At 42.0% G+C, this 11893-nt stretch overlaps 1 protein-coding gene across 2 annotated transcripts; it reads left to right on the plus strand.

The window, feature by feature from the left end:
* The first annotated feature begins 5475 nt into the window (after positions 1 to 5475).
* Positions 5476 to 9988, plus strand: LOC114710361 (kidney androgen-regulated protein-like). 2 transcript variants are annotated; one of them, XR_003737045.2, is made up of 5 exons: positions 5476 to 5626; positions 7012 to 7254; positions 7384 to 7447; positions 8727 to 8755; positions 9852 to 9988. XR_003737045.2 is itself a non-coding variant. In XM_037204055.1 (4 exons), exons 1-3 carry the CDS (start codon positions 5554 to 5556, stop codon positions 7437 to 7439), a joined length of 375 nt encoding a protein of 124 aa, XP_037059950.1. In that variant the 5' UTR covers positions 5481 to 5553; the 3' UTR covers positions 7440 to 7447; positions 8727 to 8755. The 2 variants fall into 2 exon arrangements, 1 of the variants encoding a protein (XP_037059950.1); XM_037204055.1 differs by lacking the exon at positions 9852 to 9988 and having other exon boundaries at positions 5481 to 5626; positions 7009 to 7254.
* The last annotated feature ends 1905 nt before the right edge of the window (positions 9989 to 11893 follow it).

Raw genomic sequence — 11893 nt, forward strand, 5'->3', positions numbered from 1 at the left:
TTGCCTCATGGTTGCTCTGCATCCAGGCCCTGCTGTGCTCTCAAGTGAGGAGAGCAAGAATTAATTTTGGGGGAAAGGATAAAATATGAGTAAAATACAAAACTCGCAAAGAACAAATAAAAAGTTTAAACAGAAGAATTTGCTTTTTAATACTTTTGGCACCCTAATGAGAACAGAGTAGTTTCCGCAGTGATAATGTTCTGTGGCAGAGAGAATACTGAATTGAGAACCAGCCTTCAGTTCCTGGGTGTGCTTTGATAGATGATTAACATTGCCTCTGTACTGGCCACTTACTAGGAGTTTACTAAGTACTCAAGTTGTATAAATGTAGGGAGTCTTTGTTTTAAAGTTTCACAGTTTGTGTATTTGTCAGGATTCTCTAGAGAATCAGAACTGACAGCTAAATTTATACATATAAAAATGGGATTCATTAAAGTGGCTTTCAGTTCACTGTCTACCTATTCCAACAATGTTCGTCTACAAATGTGAAGTCAAGCACCCAGTAGTTGTTCAGTCCATGAGGCTGGATGGCTCAGCTGATCTTTAGTATACCCTGGAGTCCTGGAGAAGTAGGCTCTAATACCAGTGAAGGAATGAACTTGCCAGCAAGAGTGAGGGCAAGCGTGCAAAGAGCAAGAGCTTCCTTCTTCCATGTCCTTTATATTGGCTGCGGCCAGAAGGTGTAGCCCAGATTTAGGGCAGGTCTTTCCACTTTAAATGATCCAATCAAGAAAAATCCCTCAGAAGTGCACCCAGCAGCTTGCATTTTAGTTAATTCCATATGTAGCCAAGTTGACCACCAAGAATAGCCATTACAGTTTGGAATTAGAACACACACACACACACACACACACACACACACACACACACACACTGATGAAAAGAAAGATTCCATGGGTGCAGAACATGTCAAACATATCAGGTCTCCCAGGTACCTGATACTTCTGCAGACAAAGCAAGGGTCTTGTACATCCTAGGCAAATTCCCTACCACCAAACTATATCTCAAGCTCCTCTACTAAGTTTTTGAAAAATTAAATGCCTTCTCCCCCACCTTGAGTTAGCTTTTATTATTCATCTACCTCACATGGAGAAAAGGAGTCACTGAGATGCTCAGAAATTTGCCAAGAGTGGGAGGACTGGAGATTAGATAAATAGATCTAATATTTCTGAGTACTGTTTTTCTTTAAATTATTATTACTAATGCTGGAAACTGAGCTCAGGGCTGCATGTTTGCTAAGTATGTTACTGTTGATTAATTTCCCAGGTATAGTGTGATGATCTCAAGTTTATTGATCTCTAAGTTTATTTCTACCCTAACATCTCACAAATCTGTGAGGTTTTGTAGATGGGACTATGTAACAGGTCTCCAGACTTTAATAGGCCCCAGACCTTAGCACAAGTGACTCCCTGATGGAAGTATCATTCAAGCTGCAAAACTCAGCACTCAGACAGCACCACTTGCCAGAACAAAAGCAAAGGCCTAATCCATCAAAGTCCACAGTTCTGGGAGAGTCTTTTAATGGACCAACCTTGCTTTTTGACTTCTGTGGTTCCGCTTCTGGTTAACTGTTCTTGTTAACTGAAGCATGGCAACCCAGGATATGGTTTTTCTGATTAACAGCTTAACCTAAGAAAGGCTCAGGGCTACAGTGGGATCCCAAATACCCAGTATAATTGAGGGCCAGTAGATAAAGACTTTCTGTAGGCTTAAACTCATGTTTGAGTAGTTTTTTCTGGTGGATACCCCACAACAGACTTCAGCATGATAACTAAAATATCTGAGATTTATGTATTGACTATAGAAAGTGAGGTTGAATACCCCTGGATAACTTCCATTATAAGGACCTCAGACACTTTCTTTTTTGACTTTCTGTTTTTCTTTATTTTCTTATTTGTATAGTTGGGAGGGGGGATGGCATCAATTAAGAAAATAGTGGCAACATGAAATCTTTAGAGGGAGGTGTGAATTGACCCATTTTTTTTACTTCTATAGAACCAATATAAAATTCCAAAGTTAGAATAACATCATCACCTATTGTGAAGCTTAAATAATATAAAGTGTGTGGCTGTCCTAAAATTTTCAAATAGTGTAAATATGATAAACTGTTGACATCACCCTGAAATATCTGCAGTGAGGAAACTTCAATTTTGGTACAAAACCCAATTTGGTGCTAGGAAGCTTGGATAGATGTTACTAGGCCTGACTAGTGTTTGTGTTAACTAAAGGGAAAGTGCCCACTTCCTTTTTCTAGCTCCTTCTAGAGTCCTTGGAAATCTGAAGGATGTTTCCCCTCTACCCAGTTCCCAGGCACAACATTCCACTTTGTTTTCCAAATTGGTTAAAAATAGAAAGATGTTAAGTCCAGTAAGATTTCTTCTGGTGCCTTTGAATTGGCCACCTGAGCTCTTTGACCTAGAATTGTTCTGTCCTCGAGGACTTTTCTCCATGCAACCCCAAATAGACTAAAGTTGCAATTTCCTTCACTCGCCATCACAGCTTGGCCCCACAGTCCCTATTCCAATCCAGTGTTCAAGAACTGGCAGCTGTTTATCAATGAACCAGGGAGCAGACTAGATGGACTCTCCTGCTCAAATCTTAGAGGTTGAGAGTCTGCTCAGGGGCAGCCTCTTTTGGACCAATAAGCAGTTATGGGCAAGGCACTTCGTGGGTGCTGCATGTGAACACAGTGTCGTGGGTTGTGTTTGTTTGACCCCTTCTTCTGAGGCTTCAGTAGCTTAGGGACAGAGACAGGAGGACATTATTTGTGAACTCTCTATTGTTGTCTGTTTGCGAAACTTCCTTGTTTTCCCAAATGGCTGTTTTGTACATTTTTGGAGCTGCCAATCAATCAATCAATCAATCAATCAATCATTTACTGTTTGCCAGCCCTGTCTTACATGAATCAGTTCATCTAATATCCACAGTGACCTTTTAATGGATTACTAACATCATCTGTGTTTTTCAGGTTAGAAAAACGAAAGGTCGAGAAACCACCTGTACCTGTAGGAGGAGAACCTACATCCAGTCATGATGGTAGTAGATGCAGTGAACTGAACTGAGCACTGAACTGAGTTCCTGGACTTCAATTGAAGAGGGGGAGGAGAAAATCACAGGAGAACATGAGGTTAAGATCACGATGGGGAAAACCCCAGAGACAGCTGACCCAAGCTGGTGGGAGTTTATGGACTCTGGACTGTCAGCCAGGGAACATGCATGGATTGAACTAGGCCTCTGAATGTGGGTGACAGTTATGTGGCTAGATCCGTTTGGTGAGTCCCTGGCAGTGAGACCAGGAATTATCCCAGGTGCATGAGCTGGCATTTTAGAACACATTCCCTAGGGTGGGTCACCTTGCTCAGCCTTGACACAGCAGGGAGGGGCTTGGTCCTGTCTCAACTTAGTATGCCAGACTTTGTTGACTCCTCAAGGGAGGCCTTACCCTCTCTGAGGAGTGGATGGGGGTAGGATGGACTGGGGGAGAGGGTGGGGTAAGGGGAGGGAGAGGGAACTGGGATTGGTATGTAAAGTGAAAAAAATTTTTTTTACATAAAAAAGAAAACAAAACTGAAGGGTTGACTGGGCCTACAAAGATCTCTTCACAGTTTTGTTGATGCTCACCTCACCGAGGCCTGGGTCTGCCAGGGGACCCTCCATCTGTTTACACACTCAGTGGGAAAGGAAGTAAGGCACCTCTACCTTCAAGGTTGGAGCTACTTCCTCCTCTGACCCAACCCACTGGCCAGTGGGTAGCCCCTTCAGCACTGAGGCTGTGGAAACTGAGTCCAGAACACAGTGCTGTGACCTCTGAAGGGACATCTTGAGCACCCACTCTGATGGTCAAGTTCAAGGCAGAGCTGGCCAAAGCTGCCTGCTTTGTCTCTTTAGTACAGATCTTGTCGTGGGCTTCGGCATTTACATGTGAGTCAACGCTTGTCTTTTTCTGTGGCAGGAAGTGTTCTCACTGTGACCAGTACAGGTGACCTGCTTCCTTCTCTTCTGCTGGACTGTGAGAGACTGCCCTACCGCCCTGTTTGAGTCTTATTGTTGTTAGTGTGATTCACCCGCAAGGTCCCTCTTGCCTCCCAAGCTCCTGACCATTGTGTCTGGGTTACACTACCAAGTCAAATGTTTCCAGAAAGTCATTTGTTCGTCTGTGTGTGTGTGTGTGTGTGTGTTCCCTTGATACAGTGCCACACTTCGCAGTAGAAACCAGCATGGAGGAGATCAGAGAGACAACTGGGAAGGTGGGGAGAAGGAGTGGGGTGGGTGGTAGACAAGAAGTAGAATGTGTCTTCAGACTGCAGGTGAGCTTGACACCTGACAGGGAACATTTACTGTGTAGCTCTTCCTCAGTTAACTAACATCTCTGATTCATGGTTTTCTTAATAGGAGAGGAGAATGAGATCACTTTAGGGCGAATGATAGGTAAAGTCTATATACCCATGATGTGTGTCTATGCACCCAGGAGTTGTTATCTTTTATTACTACTACTGCTCAGAGGTTCCTCTCCATATGGTATTGGTGAGCTTGTGGTTTCTGAAAGGCAGAAACCACCTGTGAACTTGTTAGCATAGAAACCTGAAGAGCAACAAGAAACTCAAATGGATGGTCTCTAAGATGTCAGAACTTCTGCAAATGGCCTTCTAAGCCAGAGACAATTTGAACTGAGTTATGCTGCTGCCTTTCACAAGTTGCCCTCAGTTTCCTGTCTCTTCTGAGGGTTAGATTACTGCTGTAAGAAAGGACTTGTCTTAACTTGATACTGGTCCTGCATCATGAGGATGTTCTAGCAGGAGCCAGATCCAGCAGGCAAAACATAATCCATGTTCTTGACTGTCCTGTAGAGAGCCTTGTATAATATGGGGTTACTTCAACTGTCTCCTCCAGGCTCCTCCTGGGGATAGGTGGGTGAAATGTCTACTGCTAGGCTCCTTGTGAGAATCACATCCACTGACACTTCAGTGAATCACATAGCACAGTGTTAGATATTTCTGCTACTGCAATGAGCAGCTCTCCACTTATTCTCTAAGGATCTGCCAGGGTGAGGATTCTAATGTCTATATGAGGTTTTCTCCTTAGAGTCAAACAGCCCATTTTCTGACACAAAGCTATCTTTTGGGGCTCAGAAAAGACAAAAGACTCTAGTCTAGAAGACAAAGAGTAGTCATAATGTGGTGGGAGGGGGCGGGGCACATCAGGTGGAATAGGAATTTCTCCCCAGGCCTCAGAGGATAAAGCAGCTAATGGCAATGGATGGTGCACCTGATTTCGCAAAGGACCTCATCAGACTCTTTCTCCTAACATAGTCTGGCTTCTATTGTCTCTCTGGCCCTTGTTAATTTTTCTTAACCTCCTTCCTGGTACATTCTTTAATGGCCCATGAAGACCTCCCCACCCTCCTTCCCCTCCTCCCCCCTTTTTCCACTCCAGCCAACTGTGAAAAGACACCCTGGAGCAAGGGCAGAGTAGAGGAATGTATAAAATCCCAGCAGAGCTCTTCCTGGACTAACTCTTTCCCCTGCTCACTGGTTGCTTTAATCCTACTGAAGCATGATGCTCTACAAGATTCTGGTGATCTCTGTCCTGTGTGCTCTGGCTGTGGCTTTTCCCAGTTTGGACATAGGTATGTGTACCTTGGAATCCTTAGGAGAAGGGACTTGAAGTTTATGAGTGTGTGTTTGTGTGGAGATGGGTATGGGAGGGGTTGATTTGTGATGAAAATTTTAAGGAGAAATTGGATAATTCTGTCTAGGTCATTTGAGCCAAGGATGGCAGCTGACAGACTGGGAGACTATGATTTTGGTTTTGAGTTTGAATTAACCACATATAGTTAACAAGCTTGTTTAGATGGGACCAGGGCAGAATGGCTGAGATATTGTTGATGGTCTCATTCCCACTGGATGTCAAGGAGGTGATATGATTCTGTTGAATTAGGGTAAAGAGTTGGGAGGCCCCTACCATAGTGGGCTTCAGTTGTATATGAGAGCATTGGCAGCCAGCTCTGTCACAGCCTGTGAATCTGTGTAGGGCTGGGATAGAAACTTGTACCACATTGAGCAAGGAAAGAAATAATGTCCTCATGAGCCAGAGGAAAAAAGGAACTTCCAACCCCCAAACTTTCCCTTCTAGTTCTTCCTGAACTCAGGCAGTTTCTCAGGAGAACTGCTCACCCAACTGAGTGGAAGTGACATGGCCCCCTCACCTGCTCTTGTCAGGTGACTGACTTTCTGGGCTGCAGGATGGGCTTCCTCACTGCACATGCGTGTGAGATGAAGCCACATGAGAAGCAGAGAGAGACAGTGATGCTGGTGACATGGATGCCACAGTGAGATGAGTGTGTCCTCGGGAGACCTGCCTTGTGCAGAGGAGACCACATGGTTGTGAGGGTTCTGTAGACAACAAGCCCTACGACATTAGGGCTGAGTGTTTTGAGATGTGCTGGAAATGGGTCCTGGACACAGGACATTAAATAAGAGGTAGTTGTAATGGAGCATGTTAGGGTTGATTCCATTCTTGCTTACACATAGAACCAGTGGTTTCTTTAAATTTTAACCCTTACTACATTCATTTGTGGCTTTTAGAAATCTGGAAGGATTATAGAGGTGAGTCCTGACCTTTTCTCCTGTTCCAGTATGACCAGCACACAGATAGAGATACAATACAGATGCTCTCTCCTCAACTGACCCCTCAGAGAAGGCAGGAGCAGGCTGTGATCACATTGCTCTGAGCAGCCGTTAGACCAGGGACCTTAGCTGTTGAACAGGACTATGGTGAGACCACACAACAGCAGCCACTTTATACTTTCCCTTGAACAGAGGGCCGAGGAAGGGAGGAAGGGGTGGAGATGACAGAGACATGCTCACTGGAAAAGACTTGAGCTCTTCTTTTCTGTTGGGCTTCTTTAGAATTCACTACTTACCCATTAGAATCCACTAATAAGGACCTACAAGAATCAATTAGATCTAACCAGTTATAACCAAGGAGACTCAATCAATTACCTTCCAGAAGAAACCACCTATGACCCACTAGACCCATTCAGTGAAGAACCATTAAATTCAACTGTTGACTATGAAGAACTACAGGATTCAATGAGTGGCCCACTAAAAACAGCCGGTAACCTACCACCACCAGTTGAGAAAGTGATAAGAGCTCTAAAAAGTGACACAGACAATGATTTAACCACTGACTTTAACCCGACCTTGGACCTCACACCAACCACAGAAGCATATTATGAAAGCACACAGAGTTTTGGTAAGTGAGGGTGTAGTTTCTGGAGGTCTGGACAGGTATTCCTGGGCTCTCATCATGTGCCTTTCTCTAGAAAAGCCTGCTTTTTTCCACAGCTGGTGACCATACCTGTCTTCTTATCTGTCTTCCCAGTGTCCTTTCCTGATGCTGAGACAGACTCCCCCAGCTTTCTGGAAGAATCCCAGTGAGGCCTCAGGTAGGAGCTGTTTGTCTTCAAACATAGTTTCATTTTCTTGGTACCCTTTTCTTCTGTCTCACAGCTGAGGAAGATCCTGTGGTTACTCAAGTTGAGAAACTTGCTGCTTTGACCTCTGAGGTGGAGTAAATTTTTACCAAAAGTTCTTTGAAACTTGAGGACTATCTATCCCCTTTCCTGGAATATTTTCAATGGAAGACACCTGTCAGTGACAACACAGCTTCTTGTCAGCCACCTGACCTCAGGAACAAGCTCCGGGTAGCTCCAGAGGGTTAGCTTCTTGGGTGTCCATGTTCTTGGAAATGTGATTAGGAAGATGGGATTAATCACCTCCTTTTCTCTTCCAATAGTTACAATATGTTCCAGACAGACAGTATCCTGGGTAAAAATTTTGGTTAAGTGTAAATGTCCTTTGTATTTGGACTGAACAGAAGCAATGGATTTCTTTGCCACTCTCATTTATACTATCTATCTATCTATCTATCTATCTATCATCTATCTATCTATGTTTTATCTATCTATCTATCTATCTATCTATCTATCTATCTATCTATCTATCTATCTATCTATCTATCTATCATCTATCTGTTTTATCTATCTATCTATCTATCTATCTATCTATCTATCTATCTATCTAATCTGTCTGTCTATCTATTATCTTTCTATCTTTCTATATATCATCTATTTATCTATCTATAATCTATCTATCTACTTACCTACCTACCTATCTATTAATCATCTATCTATCATCAATCAATCATCTATCTATCTATCTATCTATCTATCATCTGTCTATCTATCTATCTATCTATCTATCTATCTATCTATCTATCTATCTATCTATCCGTCTGTCTGTCTATCATCTATCTATCATCAATCAATCATCTATCTATCATCTATCTATTTATCTATCTATCTATCTATTATCTATCTATCTATCTATCTATCTATCTATCTATCTATCTATCATCCTTCTATCCATCTGTCTATCAACTAACTATTGACAGGGTCTCTCTATGTAGTCCCAGCCCTGAAACTTGAAACTTGATGTGTAGATAAGGCTGACCCTGAACTCACAGAGATCTGCCTGCTTCTGGGTCCTGAGTGCTGGGTTAAAAGGTGTGAGTCATCATGCCCTCCACATTTTTTCACCTTTCTGTCTGGCACTTAGTGAAGAAGTCATAAAATTTCGTCTATTATTTTTCTCTAAGACAAATTTTGGTAGCTTGAGTGAACGATATTTAAAGAGAATGGAAACCATTTCTTTATTTCATTGCAGACCCGATCCCTGCCTCCACTGGAAATCTTGTAAGTCTCTTCTCTTATCCCTGATACCTTTCTAGAGAGTCGTTATTCTATCTGATGCTAATTTTAATCCCCTCAGAATGGACTCCACATTTAACACCTCCCCAAAGCTGAGATAAATTGCAGGCATGACCAGGAATAGTGGCACCAATCTTTAATCTGAGCACTTGTGAGTCTGAGGAAGCTGAATCTCTTAGTTCCAGGCCAGTCTGATGTACATAGTAAATTTCCAGGCCAGCCTGATCTACAGAGCAAAACCCCATCCCAGAGTAAGTAAAATAAAAGAAAATATAAAAAGGAACTTTTTTCTTCATGCAGGTCTTTTCTATTCAGGGGTCTGGAGCTTCAGGTACACTCATGATAGGACACAAATTTCCTCTCCCTTGAGTATTCATAAACTCCCAATTTATCTCTCTAGTGTCCAATCCATGGACTCTTAGTGAAGCCACCATCTAATACATAGAATGTATGATTCCCTGAAAAACTGAAGGGTTCTGAATCAGCAATTTCTGTTTTTATATCTCCTCTTTTTTGGCTTCTAAAAATGTTTAAAAATTATTTTTTATGTGTATGGGTGTTGTGATACACACATGTCTGTGCACTGTGTGTGTGCCTGGTGCCCACAGAAACCAGATGTCAGAGTCCCTGGAACTGGAGTTACAGACTATGATAAGCTACCATGTGGGTACTTGGAATTGAACCTGGGTCCACTGGAAGAACAGCTTCTGCTGCTAAGTGTTGAGCCATCTCTCCAGACCCTCCTGGCTCTTTTTGTGTTTTTAATTCTCTAATATGGTTTCTTATTACAATAGAATGGCTATCAGCAGAGTGCTTAAATTTTTCATTAGAGAGGATAAGGGATTGTACTTAGAAAAATAAAATCCCACATCCAAGTTCAAAGTGTTAAATGACCAAAGATGGGCCCAATCTTTTGAAGTTCTCTTGATAATGCCTGTTTTATTTATTTTATTTGAAATTTAGACAACAAAATAAAGGTTCCACTTGCTGTAACAATCAATGCATTGTCTTCCACTTTCTGAGAATACTCCAACTTTGAAACAAGTTTACCAATACCCTTCTGGATATTGTGTCATTGCAGAAAACATAAGTCTGAGATACTCCCATCAAAGAAGAAAGAGCAAGAAAGAAGGGGTCCTGGATGAAGACTGATGTGTCAGGCATTTATGAGCTCTGCCCTTACCTTGTGTGGGCTTAATAAATAAATGTTCATTAGAATTGTGTTTTGAGAGTGGTTTTTATTTTAGAGGGAAAGGATTGCTTAAATGTATTGTTTAACACTCAAAATAATTTTATCTCTCACTGGCACACACTGTCCTGCCACATCTCAGGATCTAGTAACTGTGGTGTTCCTACTTGGACAATCCAGGATATCCAAAATTAAATGGCTAGTGAGTTGGTGAGATGGCTTTAATGGGTAAGAACACCTACTACTGAGCCTGGCATCCCAAGTTTAATCCCTGGAACCCACATGGTAAAGGAGAGAATTGACTCTTACAAGTTCTCCTCTGACCTCCACATGCATCCTGCGGCATATTCCTCCCCGCAAATAAAAATGTAATTAATGTCAAACTGATTTGCAACTCCAACTCAACATTGTTATGTTATTTAACTTGGGTTCTGAGCTTAGGTGCTTACCTTTTGGGGAGATTTTGTATCAGACAAGACACACATCTTAATCTCCACCCTTGTTGGTTCAGTGACAGGCAGAAACACATCCTAGGCTGGATTTTTAAAAAATATAATTTCACTGGAATTTTGCATAAAGATACACAGAAGTTTGTGTAAAAATGACTTATAAGTAATTAAGAAGATTAAATGTTAAACATTGGGTTTGAAAATCCTGACTTTGAGTTCCAGTGCTTGAGCAGTATTATTTTGGAGGACAAATGCTATTTTGGAGTGGTTTAAAAACAGCAGCTAGTTAGGTATGACAGCTTACATGTATCATACCATTTCTTGGGAGCCTGAGGCATCAGAATTGCTATGAGTTCAAAGCAAGCCTGAATTCCATGGTGAGTTGTAGACCAGTCTGTGCAATGGAGTAAGAATCTGTCTCACAAAATCAAAGATAAAAACAATAGACATACAATTATGTAGTAGAATTTATAATAATTATATGGTAGAGTTTTCTTATATTTTATGCTTCATTTTGAAGTATAGTTCTACAGATAGTTATATATTTAAATTGCTAGTAAGGTGCCAGGCGGTGGTGGCACACACCTTTAATCCCAGCACTCGGGAAGCAGAGGCAGGCAGATCTTTGTGAGTTTGAGGCCAACCTGGTCTACAGAGCGAGATCCAGGAAAGAAGCAAAGCTACACAGAGAAACCCTGTTTCGAAAAACCAAAAAAAAAAAAAAAAAAAAAAAAAAAAAAAATAGCTAGTAAAGTATTTAAAGTCTACTTTTTAATATTTTTACTTTTTGCAAATTTAATACATTGTGTTTTTTGATGTTTCTTTTTTTAAAAAATAATTTTATTTTATAATTAATTTAATTTTACATATCAGCCACGGATTCCCCTGTCCTCCTCCCATCCCCCAACCTTCTCCTCCAATCCACTCCCCTATTCCCACCTCCTCCAAGGCAAGGTCTCCCCTGGGGAGTCAGCCCAGCCTGGTAGATTCAATTGAGGCAGGTTCAGTCCCCTTCTCTCTGCACCAAGGCTGAGCAAAGTGTCTCAGCATAGGCCCTAGGTTCCAAAAAGCCAGCTCATGCACCAAGGACAGGTCCTGGTCTCACTACCTGGGGGGCTCTTAAACAGTTCCATCTCATCAACTGTCTCACTTATCCAGAGGGCCTGGTCCAGTTCCATGGGGGCTCCTCAGCTATTGGTTCACAGTTCATGTGTTTCCGCTAGTTTGGCTATTTGTCCCTGTGCTTTTTCCAATCATGGTCTTGCTCATATAATGTCCTGGCCAGTGGGATTGTCAACGGAGACCCTAGAAGAGGGAATGGAGAATGAAAGGGACAAGAGACGCAAAGAATTGACAGCAAGACAGTATTCTGATCAAGCTGCAAAATTTTATTTTTCTCAGGCAGGTTTTATAGTAAGCAGACCAGGAAGTTTTCTTTGGGAAAAGATAAGGGGACTGTTGGGTTGTAAGCAACCCAACCACAAA

Source organism: Peromyscus leucopus, chromosome 3 (genome assembly GCF_004664715.2).
Source record: "Peromyscus leucopus breed LL Stock chromosome 3, UCI_PerLeu_2.1, whole genome shotgun sequence".
Taxonomy (NCBI): domain Eukaryota; kingdom Metazoa; phylum Chordata; class Mammalia; order Rodentia; family Cricetidae; genus Peromyscus; species Peromyscus leucopus.

Bases quoted from the DNA above. Each gene is read 5' to 3' on its own strand.
- LOC114710361 (XM_037204055.1), top strand. From the start codon at position 5,554: ATGATGCTCTACAAGATTCTGGTGATCTCTGTCCTGTGTGCTCTGGCT. The intron at 5,627-7,008 runs GTATGTGTACCT...ATTACCTTCCAG, and splicing joins TTTTCCCAGTTTGGACATAG to AAGAAACCACCTATGACCCA. The intron at 7,255-7,383 runs GTAAGTGAGGGT...CTGTCTTCCCAG, and splicing joins TGAAAGCACACAGAGTTTTG to TGTCCTTTCCTGATGCTGAG.